The following is a 23982-nucleotide window of genomic DNA, read 5'->3' as shown; positions in this document are numbered from 1 at the left end:
AACAGACATATATCATGACATTAAGACCCTGCTGATAAAAAAAACTATGGACGAAATAATCAGTGCTGACGTAGTTTTATTTATCAACATGGGGTTTCAATTAAAAACCTGCAAATATCTGTTTATTGTAAAGATAATCTTTTAATTTTACCTATAACATACCCATTGTGGCGTCTGGAGGTTTAATATTAATACTAAACATTCAAGATCATACATAGTACATTATATTCAACCAATAATAAAAACATTGGTTTTAACATTGTTAATATAATATAATTAAAATTATTATTAAATTAGTTAACTAGATTTAAAGAGAAAATAACAACTTTAAATCGCAGATCTGTAAATTAAGGGCATGTAATTGTAAGCAAAAAAAAACAAATAAATTAAAATTTAACATTATCTTAAACCTAGTTTTTTAAATTATTTGTATAAAATTACTAAATAAAACAACCACTATTGTGGATCAGAAATCATAATAATTTAAAATAATTCATCAAGATCAACATTGTAAGTTAAATATTCCAAAATCCTAAAATATAAAAATTGTACATAATATATTTTTATAAAAAATACACAAAAGATACCTTATTAATAATATTAAATACTTATTCCTATTCAGTTACATTAAACTGGGCTTAGAGAAACATTTTAAGATAAATTATACCATTTCAATACATTTTATAATATAATAACCTGGCTTATTAATAAGCATGGTTTTGTGTATATATTTATATATGATGCAAATTTTGATTTTTAGAAAATTATAATTAATAGTTGTCAATTGACACCAAATTTGTCAGTTTGTCAATTTGTTAAATAATGAGTGACCTTGTTTATTAATTAGTCAGGTATGTCTTAATAGTAATTTCTACTACACATAATGATGTGGACATTTAATTTATAATATAGACATCTCTTTGTTTTGAAAGTGTGATGTGAAAAAAAATTACACCAGTACAGTCAGTCTACAAGGCAGTTATTGTCTAAAGTAGATAGATAGTGAGGTGCTTGGAAATAGACCATTACTTGCTGCGGTAAAAAAAATCCCATGGCTCATTGTGAAAACAAAAATTTTTTATCGCCTGTATCGACCAAGATAAGCCCCACAGTTGGGACACTTGTGATGGACATCCATGCAGCTGTCTATACAGCATGGAATCAAGCAGCAACCTAAAAATCCTCTGAAATAGAAATAATTTCTGGATTAGACGAAAAGTATTCAGTGGTTGTTTAATTTAAATTTTTATTTGATTCAATTGCATTAGATTAAAAAAGTATAGAATGTATGCAAATACTATTACCCCATCAAACATATAACTGTTCCCGATATATAGGCAATAAGCCCTGGCTTTGTCTGTGTGTAAGTATTCATCTCTGCATGGCAACTGGGGCATATCATGTGTGTGGGTTGTGGACCCACTGGCACTACTGTTGTGACAATTGCTGGCCCTGATGCTACAACAACATTATATATATTAAAACTTAATGTTTTTTTAAATAAAAGATACTTGTTGTCATGCTAATAAAGTTTAAAAAGGTTATCATTGTCTCAGTATTACATTTATATTATAATAATCTTATTGGAGATTAAATTATAGTTCACCTTCACTTCCCTCTTAAATTAAAATGGTTACAAGGACATGTTAGTCATACTTCCAAATATTTTGAGGTCATTGTTATTGCCTGTTTTGTAATAATTTGTACTTACATGGAGAGTATTGGGGAGTGTATGGACTAGAAGGTCCTACTCCTCCAACAGCTTGGGAATAGCTAGGTGGAGCAGCCGGCGGCGGCTGCATTGTGTGCCCATTATTCCAACTATATGGTGGAGGATTCGGGCTTTTCTCCATGTTAAACCTTTAACCACAGAAACGCAAGTAAACACAAAGCACTCACAAATGAACACACTTGCTGTAAACCTTCGCGTGATGCAATACAATCTCGTTGCTATTTTTAGGTATGATTCTACCAACCAATAAAACGCAGATGTTCATTCGCGGACTCAAAGGTTTATGAGTAAGTAAATATCGCAAATTGATTCAATTAAAATAATAATTTAATACTAACAAACAGCAGTAACAATTTTTTCGGCTCTTCTTAGACACTTTATTTGTTAATAATATAAATTAGAAACAAGTCTTTGTCTATTTTTATATTATTGAACGACGAACGCGAAAAAAGTATATTTAATAGTTAAGAGAGAAATTAACCACAGACTAAAAATCAATATTCAATAGTGTATCCTTTTTAAAATAGAATCCTTCTTAAAATATCTTACAAATGCTCAGTGAAAACACTATAATTTGTAAAAAATATTAAATACAATCTAATCAAAAAATCAACAACAAAATATCAACGGTACAAATATCAGTCTCCGGGTTACTTTATTGTATTTGATCTTTAGTTGGTTTCGTTTTTGTGATTTAGTGAATTGTTATTGTTTTTAAAAAAACAATATATTTATGTTTCAATAATTTTTATTTTCACTTCATATTTCAGAATAACAATAATTTATTTTTTAATTAATGTATACCAGTAGGTACTTCATATAGGTTTCCCAATTAATAGGGTCAGAGTTAACAAACATCTATTTACAAATACAAGTATATTATACGTCTGCAATATTTAATTATTTAATTACAATGATTAACGTTATAAGGGTCACATTATTAAGTAGATGAATTTTATTGCTCCTTTTAAAGTTCGGTTTCTTTCAATGTATATTTTAAATTATATATACAGGTAACTAATTGTTTCACAGAAACCCTTATGTTTAGATATTTAGTTATGACTAAATAGGTGTTATAGAAAAAAAACATAATATTATTATATGTTGATAGATTTATTATTAAACAAAACAACTACAATGTATTATTGCTTAAGTCTATTTTTCTGGTGCTCAAATTAAATTATAATAACTAAATATAATTCGAGGTTTAATGTTTACTAAACTACAAGCTATTAAGTTGTTACATTATATGTAGCGTTTTGGTAGCGTTGATTATATTACACTTTGTATTTGTTAGCTGTACTCTATGGTCAAATATAAAACTAAAGATTGAAGATTTGAAGATATTGTAAATACTTGACCTAGAAGTATACCTTTATAGTTTTATTTATTATTTAATTGTTTGTGTTAACTTAGAGTAAATATACTGAAAAGTGAATAATGTAAGTGACTGTAATACTTATAACATCAGTGTTTCGAGTTGAAAATATATGATGATTCATTAACGCTGTTTTCCTCATCAGACACAAGTTAAAATGTCCTCACCACGCCCAAAATCTCCACGGACACCAGTCTTACCCAAAAAGGAGGATAAAGAAGAATCATTTTGGGACAAAATTGGCACTATCGGTCGTAAGAAACGCATAAAGGAAGGTATGTGTTTCAATTTGTGTTACTTTTTAGTGTGTAGGTTGACATACCTTGAATATTAATGGCTTCGTTTTCATGCAGATGTTACATATTTGACTTTTTTTTTGTACATACTACACTTTTATAAATGTTAATGTTTTGTTTAGTTCAAGAAGTACAAGCAGAGGGAAAATATGCAATAGATTCACCAGGAAGTCCTACAGCACCAGAAATCCCGCCTGAGGAATATAGTTTACGTATGTTCTTCCTATTTTTAAAATCTTCTTTTCTATTGAAGTTAAGGTTGCTCAAAGAAAGGTTTTGTTTCAGATGATAATGAAGAAAGAGCAATTATTGAGCCTAGGTGTTTAGAAGATCCTAGAGTAAAGGAGCTGGTTCAGGTTTTGATTGATTGGATTAACGATGAGCTTGCAGCTCAAAGAATTATTGTCAAAGACATTAGTGAAGATCTTTATGATGGGCAAGTTCTTCAGAAATTGTTGGAGAAGTTGACTGAGACAAAGTTAGATGTTCCAGAAGTGACTCAGTCTGAAGAGGGTCAGCGTCAGAAACTTGCAGTGGTCTTAAGAGCAGTAAATAGGGTATGTTTATTGTTAAAACAAACACTCAATATTTAAAATTTATCAAACTTTACATTTGTCTCAGATTTACAAAGTTGACAAAATTAATTGCAAGCACAAACATGCTTGCAATTCATTTTGTCCTTTCCTAACAAAGAAAACGATGTAAAATTCCCTCTCTAAAAATATTCAGAAATTCATTTTTATTTTTAATATTTATTTTATGTGAACTCTTAGACTACGCATTTGTAAGCAAGTTTATTTAGCAATTCTCAATGCTTATTATTATTTTAGAAGCGATTGTAGATTACTAAAATAAAATATATTATGATGGACTGATAAACACTTTTCTTTGTATTAATATGCTGTAATGAAAATGAAAAAACTATTTGAATATTAAAATCAATATTTATGTTTTTTCTATAAAAATATTGATTGTTATAGTTATGGTATACATTTGAAACATAAAAAATGCTTGAATCTATGAGTATTTTGTCGATAAGGTTCTTTTCGATCTTTAAAAAAATTAACGAATTTGAAATTAATGTTTACTTAATTTTGAATATTTGGATAATTAAGTACAATTTTAGTATCAAAGAAATCAAATTGAATTAAACTGCATTCATCTTTTGATGAAAATCATTGTGAATATGAAAGAATTCTAATTTGTATTAACCTCATTTAAAAGTAGAAATGAAATAGTTTTATTTATTGTTTATGTGATTTATTATATATGTATTTACTAAGGTTAAGTTTTCCATGCCTTAACTACAACTTTTTTTATTGTAATACCAGATGACATCATGAATTAGTTAATAGATCATTTAAACTTTGAAGGCAATATTTGTTAGAATTGTTCATAGCTTGCTTAAGAAACAATTTTTTACAAAATGTGTGCATTTACAACATTAGTATTATATTCATAATATCTATAACATTGTTACTTCAAAATAATTATATAAATTAGATCTATCAGTAGCTTATCCTATATTATGCAAACTTTTCTCCAATAGCAAATATTATATTTTACTCTATAGCTCTTTTGATTATATAAGATGAATCTAAACATTTTTAAATGAATAACATAAAAAAACAATGTTGTGTGTCATTCTTTGGGTTGATACATTTTGGCGTGACATGGTCCAATTGTAACCTCCTTGTTTTTAATTAAAATGCATTTCTTTTCTTCAGGTGCTATATGGAACATCAAAACCAGTTCAGAAATGGAGTGTGGATTCAGTTCATTCCAAGAATGTTGTATCAATATTGCATCTGCTTGTTGCTCTGGCCCGTCATTTCCGAGCACCAATCCGTCTCCCAGAAAATGTTAGTGTGAATGTTGTGGTTGTCAAGAAAGATGCCTCTAATCAACTGTCTCATAGGTAAGCATGTATTTATATCATTATGAAACTTTTGGATTACATACATGACTACTGGCTGTTAAGTAAGAAAGTATAAAAATTGAAATAAAACTAGTTTTTTAACGGATTTAATCGCGTATATTAATTATTTTATTTTAACATCCCGACGTTTCGAGCACTTTGCAGTGTTCGTGGTCACGGGCAGACAGTCTGCTAAAAAACTAGTTTTATTTCAATGTGTAATAATCGCGAAAATCTAAGACAACATTAAGTATAAAAATTATTTAAAATTTTCTAGAACATACATGGAGGATATAACTACTACCTATGACGATCTGGGAATGAAATGCGAGCGAGATGCCTTTGACGCCTTGTTTGATCACGCTCCAGACAAGTTGCAGGTCGTCAAAAAGGTAAGTCCAAATGAGAGTAATAGTTTTAGTTTTCATAAAAATACACTTTTTGGAAAAAATAAAATAAAAATAAACATCCATTGTTTTAAAATATAGCATCATTGGTCTAAATATGCCATGGATGTTAGAAGGCAATAATTGTACCATGTTTTTTTTAAATAGACTTAATATGCAGCCTAACTATTTTTAATTTTTGACAAATGTCTCTATTTTCTAGTCACTCATCACATTCGTGAACAAACATCTCAGTAAAGTGAACTTGGAAGTTATGGATCTCGACACGCAATTCCACGATGGTGTCTACCTTTGCCTCTTGATGGGATTGCTGGAAGGATTTTTTGTACCTCTGTATGACTTTCACCTAACACCTCAAGACTTTGATCAGAAAGTGCACAATGTATCGTTTGCCTTTGAACTGATGCAGGATGTGGGGCTTGCTAAACCAAAAGCAAGACCTGAAGGTAAATAATACAATGTTTCTTAAGTTATTATTTTGGAATATTGTTCATTATGAAGAAGTAATAATTAATATAATAGGTTTAATTAAAAAAGGCTAATATACAGTTATGTTTTAAAATTGTAACTTATTTTTGTTTTCTCATGTCTACCAGCATTGACAGTTCTTAAGTTAAATGTTAGGATTGTTGGTATTGGTATTTTGTTTATTATTTGGTATTTAAATTATTATAATAGTTTTGTAATTATTCTTATGTTCTTATTGTTTCAGATATTGTGAATCTCGACCTAAAATCTACTTTAAGAGTGCTTTATAATCTTTTTACCAAATATAAGAATATGGCTTGAAGTTGTCAGAAATTTATATACCATATTTGCAGCGAAAAATGTGTAAAGTTGTTTTTTTAAAAAATGGACAAGAATTTTAACATAAAGAATAATCTTGTAACTTTATGTTGTTAAGAACTTATAAAAATTCTAACTAAAAAAAACATTGTAATACATGCCATACTGGAAGGTTTACATATAAATGACCAAACAAATTTTGCCAAACTATTAAAATGAATTGATTTACGATTATCTAGTAATAGGTAAACATCGAAAATGTCTTAGTATATTATAAAATAAAATGAGTAATGAGCGAATATTGACCACAAGTTGTACACAGTAGTACACAAAGATAAAACAGCCATGTACAAATACATTTATTATGAATTTGTTTAGTTAATATAGTTGTTAGTCACCATCAAGTGCCGTTACATATTTAATATTATATTTATTTATAATAAAGTTCAATAAACATTGTTAAATAGATTCTATAAACTGTATTTTGCGAAATTAATATACTATATCATTCAATTTAAAATGTCGTCATTAGTACTTGTAAAAATTACGAGTTAAACTCGTGGTCATATGAGTATTTTAAAACCCCAATATTCGCTGCAAATTATTTTGTGTTCATAAGTAGACTTAACATGCTATTAATCTTGCTTTTTGTAGTAAGAATATTAAAAACTAACAAATTATATTAATTTATTAACATAATGTGCCTTGACTTATTGATGTATTAAAAATAAATTAACTACGTTTTTATTTCCTTGTTTCATTTAAAAATCTGATATCAATAAATAAATAAATAATATGATGAATTCTAACGGCTTTAGCCTAGGATCATTTTTAAAAGGATGATTAGTTAAATCAATGAAAATAATTTTAAGTGGGTGCTCTATTCAATTTTCTTGATTGCTTTTTTTCTAAAATCACTAAGCGTAAGCCCACTTCTGGTCCTCGTATTGAGTAGTAACATATGATTGTATTTATTCAGAGTGATTCATTTTATACGAATTCAATCAGGATATTGTCGAAAATTATATACAAATTGAATATTCGGTCTATTCCTTTTGGAAAGTTTAGAACCGGACAGGACATGGGATGGTACAATTTATGGTAAGTATATAAAATAATACAACAAAATAATGAACAAAATAAAAAGTCAATTTATTAAACAGAGTAATTTATTACTTAAAATACACGAGGTTACAGTTTGAATCTACTTATACCAATAATTACGAAAAAATATAAGTTCCCATTTCAAAATATATTACGTCATCATCACATTAATTAATTAAGGTATCTAGTATAAATGTTAACCAATATTAAATATAGGCCTTGTCATAATCAAGCTGATATTTTATAAACATAACTTACAGGAAACAATATATTATTTTTCTTATAATTATGATAACATCTATATTTAACTTGTTGCAATAGAAATAACACTCAAATTAATATGATGACGATATAAAATCTACGGTTCGCGAAGTGATGGTATTAACTTCACAACTCAGATGAATAATACATAAATCTTGCTGCTATTGACCGAATAAGAACAGTCTTTGGGTAATTCTTTGAATAAAAGTCGAACTCTAGTTAATGTTATCGATTATTCATATTACATTATACGGTGTGTTACGAGACGATTATAACTGAACAGAATATAAACTGATTTTTCACTTGGTATCGCAAACAATATTTGCGAATAAAAAATAAAATAGAAATTAAAATATAATGTCACATTTTTAATCTGATTCGAAATTAATAAATAGAGAAAACGCCATCGTGTTCATTTTTAATTTATTATTATTTTATTATACAATGGACACCTAGGACTGAACTATTATGCATAAAGTATAAGTAAAGGATATGGTATGATCAGTTTTAAATATAAAGAAGTTATAGAAGTGAAAATATATAAAAATTGAAAAGTTTAAACATAGTTAACTATAGACAAAGAAAATTCAACGTAGTCCTTTTTTACTTTTTTAGTAAAAAATGACTACGTTGCAAACGTAAAAAAGGACTAGGTTCCAAAAATGGTACAATGTGCTTTCTATATTTATTAAATTCGAAGAGTATTTGATAGCTGGTACTGATTAACTCAAGCGATGATTCAATTAAAATGAAATTCGAGACCAATATTTAATAATGTCTTAACAAATATATGAATACAACAAAATAATATTTATAAATTAATAAGATTTTGCTATTGCACGAACGTTTCGCTAGAAAGAAATTCTATGTCAATCATAAAAAAAATCTATACATAAAATCTCTAATAAATTTACATAAAACTATAAAATATAATACGTTTTAAAATATATTATATCTGGGGAATATTTATTCATATTGACATCATTGTTTATTCTTAATTAACAATTAAATCATACAAATTATAAATAATAACTGCCAAAGAAGATACATTCATAACGCCGGAAAGATAAATTTTGTATTTATTTTATTTATTAAAACGTTACTACAAAAAATGTAATCTATTATTATTTTATTATAAATAAAATACTTTCGCTTAAATAAAATTATTTTAAAATTCGAAATAAGAGATAACGATGAATATATTAATTATAATAATAGATGATGTTTTACTTTACGCAAAGGGAATAAGAATTTTATTTGGTTAAGCTGTGCATTTCCTTCTAGAATACTTATGAATCTTACACGTAAAATTGTTTGGTGGCTACAAAAATATATTAACACGTTATTGCTTTCGGGTTTTAATTGACGATATTTTATTTTTAATATGATTCCCAAAATGGCAAATAAAATATAATTTAGAGAGCGTAAATAATAAGGTGTAAGGTATATATTTTGTTTAATTAAGATACACACTAAGTACCATTTATGGTACCATTTTAATTTGTTATTGTTTGAAAAATTATCTATGGTATGTTGTATATGGATTTAGGACGACTTAAATGAGTATTGACATTCAATATTTAAAAAAAAAAACTTAAAACCTAAAACAACAAGTAAATAATTAACTAAGTACATACAATCATGTTAAATGTTAGTATGACGTATTATATCCGTCTGTCGTGAGATTATGTTGAGGACATTTATCAATTAATAAATCCAAGTTTAAATACATAATAAAATTATAAAAATTTAGTCATATTTTTTAATAACGACTAAAGCGATTCGTTTTTTGATTATAATAATAATAAAAAAAAAATATAAGTCAGTTATATTTCACATATTTTTGTAATATGAGTTTGGGAAAGTCAAGATAATTCGGATTGGAGTAATTCCTTGACCTAAGGAATGATATATATGAATACATTAAACTAATCCTAAAAACAACATATACCCACACAACCATAAAAAACTTATAAAATTATAAGCATAATGGAATGTCACTATAAGGACGATGTCACATTTGTTAGAATTGATGATTTACTTAATTTATTTATTATAATCGTCAAATAAAGAATATAATATATTGATATAAAGGATTCAGTGTTTATGTAAACAAGCTTATAAATTACATATTAATACTGAAAAAGAATAAACAACAAAAATACTCATAAGGTCGAGAACCAAAAAAGGGATTGTTGGAACATATTAAAATAAACGAATTCGATTTTTTCTCTAAATACAAACACGTCAACTGTTCTTTGTTACCGTTTTATAATTAATGGTCATTAATTTAAATTGTGTCATGTGTGTTTATAAAAAAAAAGATCACCGGGGTGGTCCTATAATATATATAAAAAAAATTTAAGTGAACTCGTTTTCAGAGCAAATTTTGATGAAATTGCTCAATAACAAAGTAACTAGATTTTATAACTACCGTCATACATAATTAGGATTTCTAAATTCGTTCGTACATATAAATTGAGAATAAGATAATAATGATCTACAAACTTGGCATCGGGAATTGGACACTATTGTTATCTAGACTAAGAGAGTATAAACGATATTAAACACTAATCTAACAATGAAAAACTTCTAGAGAAATACGTGCATTACTTTGAATACATTTCACTTAAAAGATTAGCCGCAACAAGATACTATGAACGCCCTTTTTAATTGAAACATTTTAATTCTAACTTCTTATTAGTAAGCGAGTTATATGTTTTGATACATAGTTTACGCGATCGATTCTATTGTACGCAATCCTAATACCGAATAGATCATATGACACGATCAATGCCTTTCTCTTTTTGACACAGCACATTCGAAAGAAATGGCAATATTTTTGAAGATCTGTCCCTGTCTATCAATTTAATGTAAGTAAGAGTATAACTGGCAAATGGGTCACGTAATCATCACCCATATATTAGTTAATGCATCATTGATGATGATGACAACGCCTTGAGTAACTATAACGGCTCACTCAGCCTCATACATACAACATAAATACTGCTGTTTGGGTTTCAGAGATTGCGTACAGTAAAATCATCATTCGGCACATTTTGTTTGATGAGGCGATTAAATCAGACTTATTGATTTAACGATTGAATTACACTTTGATAATTTATATGTCTATATAGTCTGTCACCAACGCATTCCAATACAATAAAGTTGGCTCATTTTTGTAGTTCTTTTGTAGTGCGACGCTAGCTAGATATTTAATTCACCTAAGGAATATATTGGCAGACATGTGTTGCGGCTAGTCTAGTACGATTTCAAATTGACTAATTGCGTTTAAATCCAATTACGGTTATTTGAGATATCAAATTATTTATCAATGTTTTTACCGACTATAATCTCTACACAATAGGACAGGGACAACATGCTATTGTTGTCTCCCTTGCCTAATTTATTCTTATATACTACATCTTGTTTAGAAACGTCGTGAGATTTGATCGATTCTAAGTAATGTGAACATACATACATATATATTTATATCATTTTTTATCTGTATGTATTAATGTTTATTTATTGGAAATTTGTTTAAGGATTTCATTTTTGATAAACATTAAATAATTGATTTTATAATTGAATTCAATTAAATTATCACGAGAAACCGGTCAATGATATATTTATATATATTTTTTATACTTAGTTCGTTATCAAATCTTGTGAAATACTTTATCATAATCGACTAACATGAAAATGTCTACAATTTTATATAAATATATAAAAATGACGTCGTAGTAAATAAGTTGCCTTACTATTAAATTTGAAAATATTTTACGACCACAATATTACAGAAGATTTATTCGGAACTTGTTTTAGTTGTACATAAAAAATAGGCTCTTTGTTTTCATCACAATAATACAATGATTTAAATAAAAAATATTTGAAAAAAATAAATATTGAAACCATCAAGAGACGGTCAAACACAAGTAGTAATATTTATACATATAGACACACATGCATGCGCGCATACATTCAACTTGCAAATATACACATAAAAACGTTAATTTATCGTCAAATTATAATTTACATTAAAAACATTCACTGATGCACGTTCTGCCGTCCACAGATTATTATAAACTAAATTAATTTCATAGCAATAACACATTGCCATCTCTGTCTAACATGCTATGTAGAAAGGGATAGCAATAATTTAAGTCAAATTTAGAGATTGTACAATAAAATAGTCGCCGATGTTATTTTTATTGGCATCTAAACTATGTATATGTGTTATGTAAATATACATATAATAAATAAGTACAATAGTTAAGAAAGCTGCGCGATCAATAAAGATAAGGATAATTCATTAAAAAAAATATACGATCAAGTTCCACAAGTGTAATGCGTGCTACGTAGTCTTTCTGATGTGGTCGAGCGATGTTGAGGATTCCCTCCGCAGGATGAGATTTAGCTTATCGTCATCTTCGATGTCGTCTTCGAAGGAGGTGGTGCGACTGAGCGAACGGCCCAGCACGCGCGCCTTCCACGCCTCTAACCTCACGACCTGGTACACATAATTACTATTATTACTTGCGTGCTTTTAAGATTATATGACTAATTACTGACATTCATAGGTTTTAATGGACGTTGTGAACGAAAACGGCTATATTTTTATTTATATTTCTTTCCATTAGACAAACTACAAAGAGAGAAAGAGAGAGAGAGAGACAGATAAGAGAGGGAGAAAGATTGATATAAGAGAGATAGAGATAGGCGAGGAAAAAAAGAGAAACGTAATAAACAACGCTCCTCATTGGATAGGTAGTGGATACTGTTGCTCATGTCAGTGAGCGAGACAGATAACGAGAGGGTTAACAGTATCAACCTTTTATATTATTTTTTAATGTATTTATGTGACATGAATTAAAAATGAAATAAAATCTACATAGTAGGTTCTTATCAATTGTTTTGTTATTTTTTCTCAACTAGCGAATGCTAGCAGTCTGTACTATCTATATAATTGTAGATACCATTTATAATGGCGTTCGCTCGAATGGTACAAAACCATACATACATTATTTATTTGATATATACATTATTCATCCGTTTTCGTTCACGCCAAATCTACTGTCAACAACAAAAGCCTTTAAATCATTATCACTCACTGTCGACCGCTCATGCATTACAACGTCTGTCATATCAAAAGTTTCCATCGAACAAACCAACAAGGAAACGAGCAAGTAGCAGACAAATTGTCAAACACAATCGCTATATGTTACATAGCTGTTAAGCTTCATATGGGATTATCTTATATCTTTTAAAGCGACTCGTCAGTTTAGACACTAACGATTCGCTCGAATTACTTTATAATATATCATAATAATGGACCGGAAATCCGGTTAATCTGGACGAGATTGAAATGATTACAATTAAATAAAATCCAGTCAACTATCATCTCTATATCTCTTGTAGTATTTTTGATAAAAATATATACATATACATTTATGGGACACTTTCCTTAAACTTAAACCTTTAATAACTATATGTAACTGTTAATATAACAGTATCTTCATAATATCGACTCATTGTCCTGTTGATCAGCATTTTTATATATATAAAAAAAATCACAAAATTCAATTACTATTTACTTCAATTATTACTAAGCATTTGTCTTTCTAATTTGGCCGTGGGTTAAGCTCTAATAATCGACTTGCTTTGGATTTTAATCAGACCCGGACAAGGTTCGATTACATCTAGTCCAGATTAACGAGACTCTATAATGTTTATAGCGAATTAATTCAACAATTAGCCTGCAGAACTTATCGATTTATTCTGTTCCGGTTCTATTCAAACAATTTTTCTATATATAATATATACGTGGTATGTAATACAAATATATTTACGAGAACATCTATTTCACAGGATTAAATCTACACAAGACAAGTGACAAGGTATAGTAATTCGTGAGCAATTACGTAATATGTATGGAAGCGATATGTAAAACACAGTTAGTTATATTTTATGAGCGACATGCAAGAGAAACAAATACATAAAGTTGAGCAACAAATAAGTAATCCCTTGGCCATTATAAAATATTTATAAATGATTTTGTTTATTGAATTGAAACTTCTTTGGCGATTTGAGAATTATATTTTTAATTTCGAAATTTAACGTTCCAAAACGAAGCTGTCGAAGAGTTTCTGGCGCTAAAAGAGGTTTCACTTCAGGCATCTGAACCAATGTTCACGTGCTGTTTTATTTGCTAAAATTATCGAAAAGATTAGAGTAAGCAAATTAAAATTTTAGATAATGCAGAATTTTCATCAGCCTCTATTAAAACGTTATCAATAATTACGCTATGATTTTAAGTCCCTGCCGAAGTCTTGACATGAGGCTCCAATCCACGGTCGCGTTAAAGTAAAATAACTCATAGAACAATAATATTTTAATATGACCAATGGAGTTGTGGTTAAAAGTCAAGCAATACCAATACATACAGGTCGAATCGAAAAATTCCTCCTTTAACGTCGGTCAAAAGACCACAAATAAAACATAAAAAATAATAACCACGCGACTGTGATGCGACTAATAAAAAATGTGATAAATTTTTGTGTGTTGACCTTTTCATTTACCTATTCGAAGTAACCAGTTTACAACTAGTACGGTGTTCGATATATTTTACGTGTAAAATTATCGACACAAGCTATTAACGTTGAGTTAAAAACATCAATCATAAAAAAAAGTACCACCAGAGGCATAACTAAATATATTTTAAATAATTTTAAAATGAAAAAAATACTCTAAATTCGAGGTAGTCGTGTATTCGTTGCTGGCGGTATTGTGTTTGATCGTTCAATGTTATTTAAATGCCAATTTTTTAAGATACGATATATTTTTAAGAATCAATACTAAATTCATGAAATACAAGTAAAACATTGCATCACATAATATAATAAAATTAGCTCTGTAATATTTACATACATAAGTAAATAAACCCTATATTTCGTTTTTTATCATAATATTAGGAACACTCACGTCCAGCTTCTGAAACCGTAATCAAAGTCAGATTAGTGAGAGTTGGAAATATTTACATTTTAATCCGAATGGTTAGTTAGTAATTTCAGAAGCTTGAAGTAAGTGCTATATATATAACTTTGTACACGATTATCTATGAAATGTTTAAATAGTAGTAAATGTGTGTGTGTGTGTGTGTGTGTAGTTAATGTCAAGGTCAACACACGGACAAACACGTACTGATGTAAATAATTTCGCGCATCGTCGAACCATTTCCAGGGCTCTCCGTCCGGCGTTGTGATCGGTGTCGGATACTGTGCAAACATAACGTATCAGACACGCAAAAGCAATGTACATAACACTTTTCGAACTACCCTCAAGAACATATTAAACTGTCATCAAACTGTTGAAATTATCGTTGCGTTGATAAGCAATGATAAAAAAATATAAACCGTATTTTATCATGTCCAATATATTGAGTCAAAAGAGATGAACGATTTCATATTGGCAATAAAAAAATAGACAAGCGCTATTACAGCATAGAGAGATCACTTCGAATTCTAATGACCATGTTCTGTGACTGTTGACATTCGGTTATTATTCCTTTAAAATGTGCTCATAGATTACGCTCATGTATTATTAAATGAAAAAGTATACACCACTAACGATCAATACATCATCACTTAGATATTGAAAAAAAAAAAAATCATCAACAGATACATATAAATCTTATTAAACTTGTTAAGCAAACAAGACAGTTTAAAACGTTTTAAGAGTAGCTTATCGATGTATTTTTTTTAATCGAAACCAAACAAATAATTCATTAATACTTTCCATACAGTCCAATCATTTTTTAAAGACTATAACACACACATGTGAATGTATTATTGGTCGATAGAAATAAGCTCCAGTATGAGATGTTAGATTTAGTGCTTTTCAAAGTGATTATTTACAAAGCATGTCGTACGACGTGCTGAACCAGACCTGTGCTATTTAGTTGAAACTGCCGACTATTTTAAAAACATAATAAATTCAGTAAAACTGTTACAAATGACCGTAACAACATAATTGACAATTAATTTTTTTTTAAAAATTAATTTAATTTAATATATTGAACACGTCGAGAATTTTCTGGAAACAATTTAATTTTAAACGTCATTGACACAAAATATTTATATACAATTTGTTTCGGATGAACCGTGTTTACATAGTTATTATTTTTCCTGATACATTTGCCGTGGTGACGGGGTAACGACCTTCAGTCACCTGTTTAAACTCAAAGTACATAACGAGAATAATATTCATTTGAGAACTTTAATCTAGTTCAACTAAATGCAGCAGGGTTATAAAGCGAAGCAATGTGTTAAATGTTAGAAACTGTTCCTTAATCAAAATGCATTTCGATCAAATATGTCTCGACGTATGGTCCCTATAAATTGACAAACATTTAATTACAAATAAAGAGAACATAATCAGTATAATATTACTTAATATGTTCGATTTTTAAAGTATTTATTTTTTAATCGTATTATAAAAAAAAGGATTTATGGCAATTTCAATAAGTTTTGTTAACGAATAATTGTCTTAAAGTTTCCGTTAGTAGTAAATGTGGTCGGGTATGTAAAGTTAAATAAAAAAATATTTTTAAGTGGAATTTAACGGCTATTTATCATTATTGGTTAATAAAATAAAATTATCTGTTAGCGATAAAAGCGTAAATAGACTAAAATTAGAAGGAGTCTAGGGCTATGACGCAAGGCATGCTGTTTCATGCCGAAGAAACTAGACAAATTTAAATGATATAAACATTTAATCAGCAATAGACATCGTCGTAAATCTTGCATGCGTATTTGCGTCGTTGCAGCAAAATGGAGCAGTGCAGGAGTTTGCTAAGATTTTGGTAACTGAATGCCCTACGACATTTACTACCAACTTATCGATGTCATAGTGACGTTAAATTCTAATATTTCTGTTTTGAATTATTATTAGACTCTGAGCCTAAATGCTTACAAAACTTCGGGAATCGTTTTTTTTTTTTTTACATAATAACTCAACACTTAAAGCACTGTGATGTTTTAACTAAAAACTGGATCAATTTCCTGACTACAAAGTAATATCTATCTATATCTTGGTCGTCAATACCAAACATATATGATCTTGTTTTAGAACGTAATTAACCTCTTTGCATACAATCGCACCAGATTTTATTTATGGTTTACGCTAAAAATGGTGTACTGAGACGTAATTTACCTCAGCCTTCAGTTCGGCGACTTGTTCCTGCAATTCGCGAACTCGGTCTGAATCGTCCATATTATTACATCGTAATTCTCCCTCAGTCGCCATCACTTCATTCTGAATTAAATTGAAAAAATAAATTAATAATACATTTAATGCAATTATTTTACAATATACTTTTGTTACAATTTGAATGCGTTACATAAAGCGAGTTCGTTCTTAGGGTTGCCAGGCTAAAATACAAAAGGCAGATTCTGCAATAAGTTAGTCCGACCTTTTTCTTTTATAAGTTGCATGTTAAGCTGAATGTTGATTTTATATTATCATTCCGAGTGACCTCGCTCGCTCTATATTACATTCGGAGTATTGATAAAAAGCTTAACAAAAAAGTGAAACATGTTTGGCTAAGGCAGGACACCTAGCCAGCTTATTCCCGCTTGACCTACCGGTTCAATCGTATTATTATAATGTAATTTTCATCTAGTATTATAATAATGGTAATTTTAAATTTGTTTTTGATTAATATTGTAAGTCATTTCGTAACAATATTTAAAAAGTAGCGCTGACAAATGACAATTGCTTCTAGAAAGGCCTGACCCCTTAAGAGTTAGGCCGAAACGTAAGATTATATCAGTAAATAAATATACCATATTTATAAATTGACATACCAATATACGCACTGTTTTAAAAGAAAGATTATAAGATTTAAATATTCTATATTATTTGATAGCCCTGTTATAATACGCACTTATTACACTTTATATACAAATGTTTCTTGATTCATTTATGTTCATAATTAAACACCATATTACTTAAATAACCAACTATGTCCATGCTTAAATCCTTTAATATGACTCCAAAGTTGCTATAACAACTTCTTCAACTGCATTTCTCCGGGATGAAAATGATAATCTATTGATTAATATTTATTAAAGATTCTATTAATATCAGGTCAATTCAATATATATAAATAAATTATATTTAATGGAATGGATAGTAAAAATCTTTATTTTCGATGTATTCCTTAGAATAGCTATTTTACGCGTATATTATAATTAAATAATTAATTAAAATAGTGCAAGGCACACTCATAGTGTACACATACACAGATAACAAATAATTATTGTTTAAAAAACGAACAAACCATTTTGAAATGTTATCATGGTTAAATGTTAAATTTGAGTGTGAATTTATATGTATAGTATATATATATATACATACTAACTTTATATTGCACAAAAGGTTTAAAATTAAATAAAACATATCTCTCAAACGTTAGTATAAACATGAATTATTGATATATATTAACCCATACATCAACTTCGATTGAATTCAAAAGAAATATCGGTTTAATGTTTAATTTCTATTTTATATTTATGCATGTAGAATATCTAGTAACTTACTTTTAGCTTATATTCTGATACTTCAGTTTCTAATTCGGCTATTCTCTGAGCGTCTTCCATGTTTCTTATATTAGCTTGCATTGATTCATATTTCGCCTGTGAGTTTTTAATTAAATTAAATGATAATAATAACAATACATATTAACAAACAGAGAAATCGCAAGCAGCGCTAGTTTAGTTAGACGATCAATAACATTCATTCCGTATAGATATACATACATTAGATTGCTTGCATTTTTTTCATAAAAATAAATTCATAGTTTCAAGTTTGAATGAATACAAATATCATTAAAGAGGATTTATGTCGACAAGGAATAGAGTGTATTAATATAAGCAGGTTATAAAAGTATTACATTTTGATTTTTTTTTTTCATATATGTAACACTTACGAAATCATATAAGCTACATTCGCTTCACTAGGCCGCTAAGCATAATCAATAGTGCATTTTAATATCATACTTGTATAAACAAAGTGACAGTTATTTAAATTTATTCATATAATAAAAACCATCGCAAAGGCAGAGTAAACAAAAACAAAATTAGAAAAAGTAAAGTTTGAAATTACGCAATTAAATACACATAGGTAATTAGGTATATTTAATTTTTGTGTAGTATTGTATGAGTTATTATGGCATTATTAAGTTAATTAAATTAAGTTGAAAGAAACTCAGCTGTTAATATTTTTCATTTCATTTCGTTTAAATCGTCGTATACTAACAATACGTTATTGTTTACATAATCTTGTATTGAATATTTTTCCTTATTTCTTCATAATACTCGCCTTGCTCTCGAGGTCCGAATATTTGTGCTGGAACTCCCTCTGCCTGGTCTGCAGCGTCCGTTCCCTCTGCAGTGCAGAGTCGAGTGATTCACGTAGCTGCCTTAGTTCCTCGTCCTGCCTGCGAAGCTGATTCGTCGACACCTGCACTTGTGTCCGGAGCTCCATTTCCTGAAAATTAAAACTTTATATATAAAAAGTGATGTCTGTTTTTACAGGACGTGAATCATAACCGATGATTCTAAGTTTAAACCACGAGGCAAGCTAATCTGAATTAATGTGTTTAATTTGCATTTACAATTTATCTCGTGCTCGGAAATGACGGAAAACATCGTGAAGAAACCTGCAAATGACGGATGAGGATCTGCTACGTGTATCCCCCAACCAGTATAGGAGCTGCGTATTGGAGGAGTAAGTTCCAAATCTATTAATTTTCACAGCAATCGGCTTTCAACAGGCTGTTCCTTTTTACTTAAAACGCTAAGTTAACATTGATAATTTAATGAGTTGAAACATTAATAATTAATTTGGATTAAATTTTGAGTTATATAAATTTAATATATAGAAGTTGTAACAAAATCGAATTCATTTCTTTAAGAGGAGATGTGGTCAGCAGACAGACATTTTGAGGTACTATTAAATTTCTTAATAACTTATTCATCAATTGTGTATTTTACTGGTATCATACATATATATACAATTAATTTATTCTTGAGAAGTTTAATAATTTAACAATTTCTGTTTAATCTTGTGACTAGTTTATAAGATTGTATTTTTCAAGGTCATGTGATCGAATCCCAGGATGGATCAATAAAATTATATCGCGTTTTTCTGTTAAGAAATTCGCATCGACAAACCGGTTTTCACAAGTTGGCACTATTTAATCTACGTGGTAAGCACGTAAAACTGTAGATCTTACCCCTGTACGAAGAGTATCAGATTGCTGAACCATCGGATGACGAGAATTAGGGTATAGATAGTGCATCTTTACTTTCGCCCACACATTTGTACTAAAATATTTCCTGAGCTTGGCTAGTCTCTACTGAGAGCCCTGTGACGATCAGAAGGACACAGTCATCATTTTAAAAAGTAATAACGGATCTTGAACTTATATTTCAATACTCTATATACAAATTATTACCACATTGGAGACATTTTGAACTGCCTGTATACGAAATTAATTCTGTTATTTGACAAACAAATGATTAATTCATCACAGCACATACCGTGTTACACGGAAACACACACATAGAAAGTGTAATGAAATGTATGTACACATACTAATATAATTAATAAATAAAACGGATAGTGAACACTTCCGCAATTAATTTTTTATTAAATCACATATATTTTCCTATATACATATATGTTAGCTCAGGTTCAATTGCTGTTTCGGTTGAGCGAGTGTAATTACAGACACAAGAGACAGCATCTAAGCTTATGGTGGTGGGGGTGGTTGTAAAGACTAATTATTATTACTTACAGTGCCAAGACTATAAAAATAGATCCATAGTCCGTCGGCTTTCCTTACCTTAAGTCTGAGCTCCTTTAATTCAGTAAGTGCTTCGACTTCCTTTATCCTAATAGTCATTAGTTCCTCTTCAAGTTTCTGCATGTCCGTGGACCTGCCTTCCCAGGCACGCAGTAACTTTTTAGGTGTTGCCATTATATCTGATACAACATTCGACTGAGCGGGGGGCGGCGGTGCTTCTTGTTTATGTTCCTGTATTTTTATTTATATTTTAAGTTTAAAAAATAAAATAAAACACCTAATAATAATAATTGATCAATATAATTAATTTTGACAAGGTTCCATAACTTTGAGACTTTGTTCGCATTAGTTTTATATGTATATGACGGCACGCCATCTAATTGATTTATCCCGAATAAAATTGTAAGGGTTCGATTATTGGAAAAGAGTGAGTCAAGCTTGCTCTGGTGGAACGTTTGACGGACAGCGTCGCCGCTAGATGGTTGATATTACTAAGGCAACGAATAACAGCGGGTAATGGCGGTGTATGTCACGCGAACGAATCGCCGACGTCTATAATAATTGGAATCACAGTTGATTATTCGATTTAACAATTGAAAATGATTGCACGAACGCGGGTAAAACATTACAACATTATAATTTAACGATACAAACTTTTATTTCCGGAATTATTTACATTCCCGCGCCCTCGTGATGAGTGAAAGAAATCCTATAATAAGTAACAAAGATGATAACGGCGCTCCTGCCAATAGCCGAGTGCCCTCATATTTATAAGTCAGAAAGGTAATAATAGATGTAGAGTCAATATTTTATGTAATACTTTAATATATCATTCCATGCAATGTAGGGAATATTATTGTACCCCCAAAAGCAAATATAGTCAATACTTTTGCCATTATCGATTCTCTTGATTCAGGCTAAGTTTATATTGAATTTCAACAAAATCTCTTTAGCAGCTGAGCGGAGAAAACAAAACGAAAAAAGTCTACAGTAATATTATACAAAAAAAAAATCTACGAATTGTGAGCTTTAATTAAAATTTTCTCTTAATATACATGATATTACCTGCAAATGCTTTTGCCAAGCATCTGATAATTCTGTGACACGTTGTCGTAGATCCTTTAACGAAAGATTAGCTTCTGCTTCGCGAAGTTTTACTGCTATCAACTCGTCCTAGAGGACAAAACATTCTTAAATGCTTGGATTCGTATAATTAGTACTTAATTGCGTTTCTGTTTTTGCATAACTCTATTTAACTCAAACCAATTAGAATAAATTACCAATTTAAATTACTTAATTAGTATATATTTTTAATTAATGAACTACACACTATGCACAACATTAAGCGAGGGGTCAGTTGATAGAAAAATTAGATTTTAAATGAAGATACGGCTTAAAGCCCAGCCATGCTCTAATACACATGAATTTGTATTTTATAGTTCATATAACAGTGCGTGACGATGCGGAGAAACAATGTGATGTAATCTGAGTTATGTATATTTAACAATCCACTGTGTAGTTGAGTGGTCGAATAAGAATAATCTTGTTCCTTACAAAATTCCGATGCAAATAATTATTGTTGAAAAGTAAAGCTACTATACAAGGTCTATCTTTAATAAATATTACGCAGGTCTAGTAGCTTAAACCCTATTATAAATAAAAAAAATATTATCTTCCAAATTGAAAACATCGTTTAATTTACTATGTTTTTTCCTATTAGTTATATTATGTTATATAACATTCATATTAATTTGTAATAAATTGTAATTTATGAAACTATCAATTGATTAAAAAATATGCATTTGATAGGGCATAGGACATTCTTGAGGAAGGTTATATATAGGCTTTTTTAATATCACGATATAACCCACACGTGAAGGAGCTGCTAGTATTAAATATTGCACGAACCTGCAAGTGAGCAACATTATTGTCTACGCGTTGTTTTCTTAACATTTTATTTTCATTCTCTAGTTCTGCGATCCTAGCGTTCAGTTCTCTCTCGGCAGCCTGTCTCTCTGCCGCGTCCAGTCTCGCACGAACGAGTTCTCGTTGAAGACATCGTGCGAGTTCTTCGCCTTTTGCGTTGTTACCTTCTGTGCCTTCTAGAGATGATTGACGGGAATTGTTCTGCAAAATTTAGTAATAGGATTAGATAGCGAGAAATGAGTTATTTAATTATTAAACTATAAAACTTCATACTCGTTTTTCAAACATATTTGTTTAAATCTTCACGTTGAATTATTATGTGCGTGCATTAGTATGAGTAAGTGACGCTCGAGCGTCAAGATGTGAAGACAAAGAGTAGAGGAAAAAATATACAAATTAGATGACACTTGTTAAGAATCAGTAATACTCATTATTCGTACTCTCAAAATAATATTATCTACTAGTCCCAAATATCTTTAATGAAGTCGTAAGGTTTTTAGTACTTCTTAAATGTTATATTCTCGAATTTTAACTTATACAGGTACGCTCCACTTTGGGTCCTCGTGAGGTAAAAGTAGGGAAAGTAGGGTAAGTCCCTAAAGGCAACATAGGATAGCTTTTTAAAATGTTTTCTTTTAAAGGGAGTCGAGAAAAAAGGAAAGAAGTCGACCGCCAGGGCCTCAAATTCCCGCGTACTGTAGGGCCCCGGTGTGGGCTTAGACGGCCCCGTGTATTATATTAGATTAGAAGTATTTTCAGTGTGGCATTACAAAAAATATTATCTTCATTTATTGAAACATGTAAAACTTTTAGTAGTTTAGTCTTAGTGATTTTTGTATAATTTGTATTATCAGCGGAGATTTTTCTGGAATTTATAATAAATTTTCAAGTGTACCTCTGCGATGGTCATTTCCAAGCTTCTGATTTCATCTTGGGCCACTGCTAATCTCTGTTGAGCGTCCATATTAGCGCGTCTCAATGCTTGAACCTCTCGCGCTAAGGCGAACGTCTCTTCTTCACCCTCGGCTCGGTCCACTTGACCTTGAACCAATCGTTCTGCGAGCGCCGAACTTTCTTTCTCGAGCAGTTCAACCCGTTGTTTGAGTAGCCGATTCTCTTGGCGGAGACACTGTGGGTGAGCATTAATAGTATTCTTCAATGTTAGATTGATATATTAGCTAAATTGTTTGTTCGGGAGTCACCCAAGGAAGTTTTTAATGCATTGCGATAACACATTGTATACATATATGTGGGATTATTGTGAGTGAAACTTTTTAAAAAGAGTGATATACACATATATAATTTT

At 29.7% G+C, this 23982-nt stretch overlaps 3 protein-coding genes across 8 annotated transcripts in view; 1 reads left to right on the top strand and 2 right to left on the bottom strand.

Moving 5' to 3' along the window:
* Positions 1-471: 471 nt before the first annotated feature.
* Positions 472-2208, bottom strand: LOC125075961 (LITAF domain-containing protein). Of its 2 annotated transcripts, XM_047687848.1 has the most exons (4): positions 2071-2208; positions 1712-1860; positions 1305-1458; positions 472-1184 (listed from the first exon to the last, which is right to left on the bottom strand). In XM_047687848.1, exons 2-4 carry the CDS (start codon positions 1851-1853, stop codon positions 1079-1081), a joined length of 402 nt encoding a protein of 133 aa, XP_047543804.1. In that variant the 5' UTR covers positions 1854-1860; positions 2071-2208; the 3' UTR covers positions 472-1078. The 2 variants fall into 2 exon arrangements, with proteins under 2 accessions (XP_047543804.1, XP_047543803.1); XM_047687847.1 differs by lacking the exon at positions 2071-2208 and having other exon boundaries at positions 1712-2004.
* LOC125075960 (beta-parvin) lies at positions 1915-7243 on the top strand. 2 transcript variants are annotated; one of them, XM_047687846.1, is made up of 8 exons: positions 1915-2019; positions 3256-3385; positions 3529-3618; positions 3692-3963; positions 5134-5324; positions 5602-5716; positions 5934-6177; positions 6444-7243. In XM_047687846.1, exons 2-8 carry the CDS (start codon positions 3268-3270, stop codon positions 6518-6520), a joined length of 1107 nt encoding a protein of 368 aa, XP_047543802.1. In that variant the 5' UTR covers positions 1915-2019; positions 3256-3267; the 3' UTR covers positions 6521-7243. The 2 variants fall into 2 exon arrangements, with proteins under 2 accessions (XP_047543802.1, XP_047543801.1); XM_047687845.1 differs by lacking the exon at positions 1915-2019 and adding an exon at positions 3026-3174.
* Positions 7244-7682: 439 nt separating this feature from the next.
* The window catches only part of LOC125075838 (ecotropic viral integration site 5 ortholog), a 45177-nt gene continuing 28877 nt past the window's right edge, over positions 7683-23982 (bottom strand). For 3 of the 4 annotated variants that reach the window (XM_047687635.1, XM_047687633.1, XM_047687634.1), the window contains 8 exons: positions 23572-23805; positions 22659-22877; positions 21816-21923; positions 20790-20981; positions 19262-19429; positions 18481-18576; positions 17093-17194; positions 7683-12392 (listed from right to left, as the gene is read on the bottom strand). In XM_047687635.1, coding sequence (XP_047543591.1) covers positions 12237-12392; positions 17093-17194; positions 18481-18576; positions 19262-19429; positions 20790-20981; positions 21816-21923; positions 22659-22877; positions 23572-23805 — 1275 coding nt within the window. In that variant the 3' untranslated portion in view covers positions 7683-12236. Of the gene's footprint in view, positions 12393-15082; positions 15157-17092; positions 17195-18480; positions 18577-19261; positions 19430-20789; positions 20982-21815; positions 21924-22658; positions 22878-23571; positions 23806-23982 lie in introns of all 4 variants that reach the window. The other variant, XM_047687636.1, reaches the window with a different exon arrangement.

Source organism: Vanessa atalanta, chromosome Z, assembly GCF_905147765.1.
Source record: "Vanessa atalanta chromosome Z, ilVanAtal1.2, whole genome shotgun sequence".
Classification (NCBI taxonomy): domain Eukaryota; kingdom Metazoa; phylum Arthropoda; class Insecta; order Lepidoptera; family Nymphalidae; genus Vanessa; species Vanessa atalanta.
The sequence above is the reverse complement of the archived record's forward strand: the minus strand, read 5'-3'. Positions and strand labels throughout refer to the sequence as shown.

Excerpts from the sequence above, each read along its gene's own strand:
- LOC125075960 (XM_047687846.1), top strand. The coding sequence starts at position 3,268 with ATGTCCTCACCACGCCCAAAATCTCCACGGACACCAGTCTTACCCAAA. Across the intron at positions 3,619-3,691 it reads GCCTGAGGAATATAGTTTAC|ATGATAATGAAGAAAGAGCA; the intron begins GTATGTTCTTCC and ends GTTTTGTTTCAG. Across the intron at positions 6,178-6,443 it reads ACCAAAAGCAAGACCTGAAG|ATATTGTGAATCTCGACCTA; the intron begins GTAAATAATACA and ends TTATTGTTTCAG.
- LOC125075961 (XM_047687848.1), bottom strand. The coding sequence starts at position 1,853 with ATGGAGAAAAGCCCGAATCCTCCACCATATAGTTGGAATAATGGGCAC. Across the intron at positions 1,459-1,711 it reads CACTCCCCAATACTCTCCAT|CATCAGGGCCAGCAATTGTC; the intron begins GTAAGTACAAAT and ends ATGTTGTTGTAG. Across the intron at positions 1,185-1,304 it reads ACAGTTATATGTTTGATGGG|AGGATTTTTAGGTTGCTGCT; the intron begins GTAATAGTATTT and ends TTTCTATTTCAG.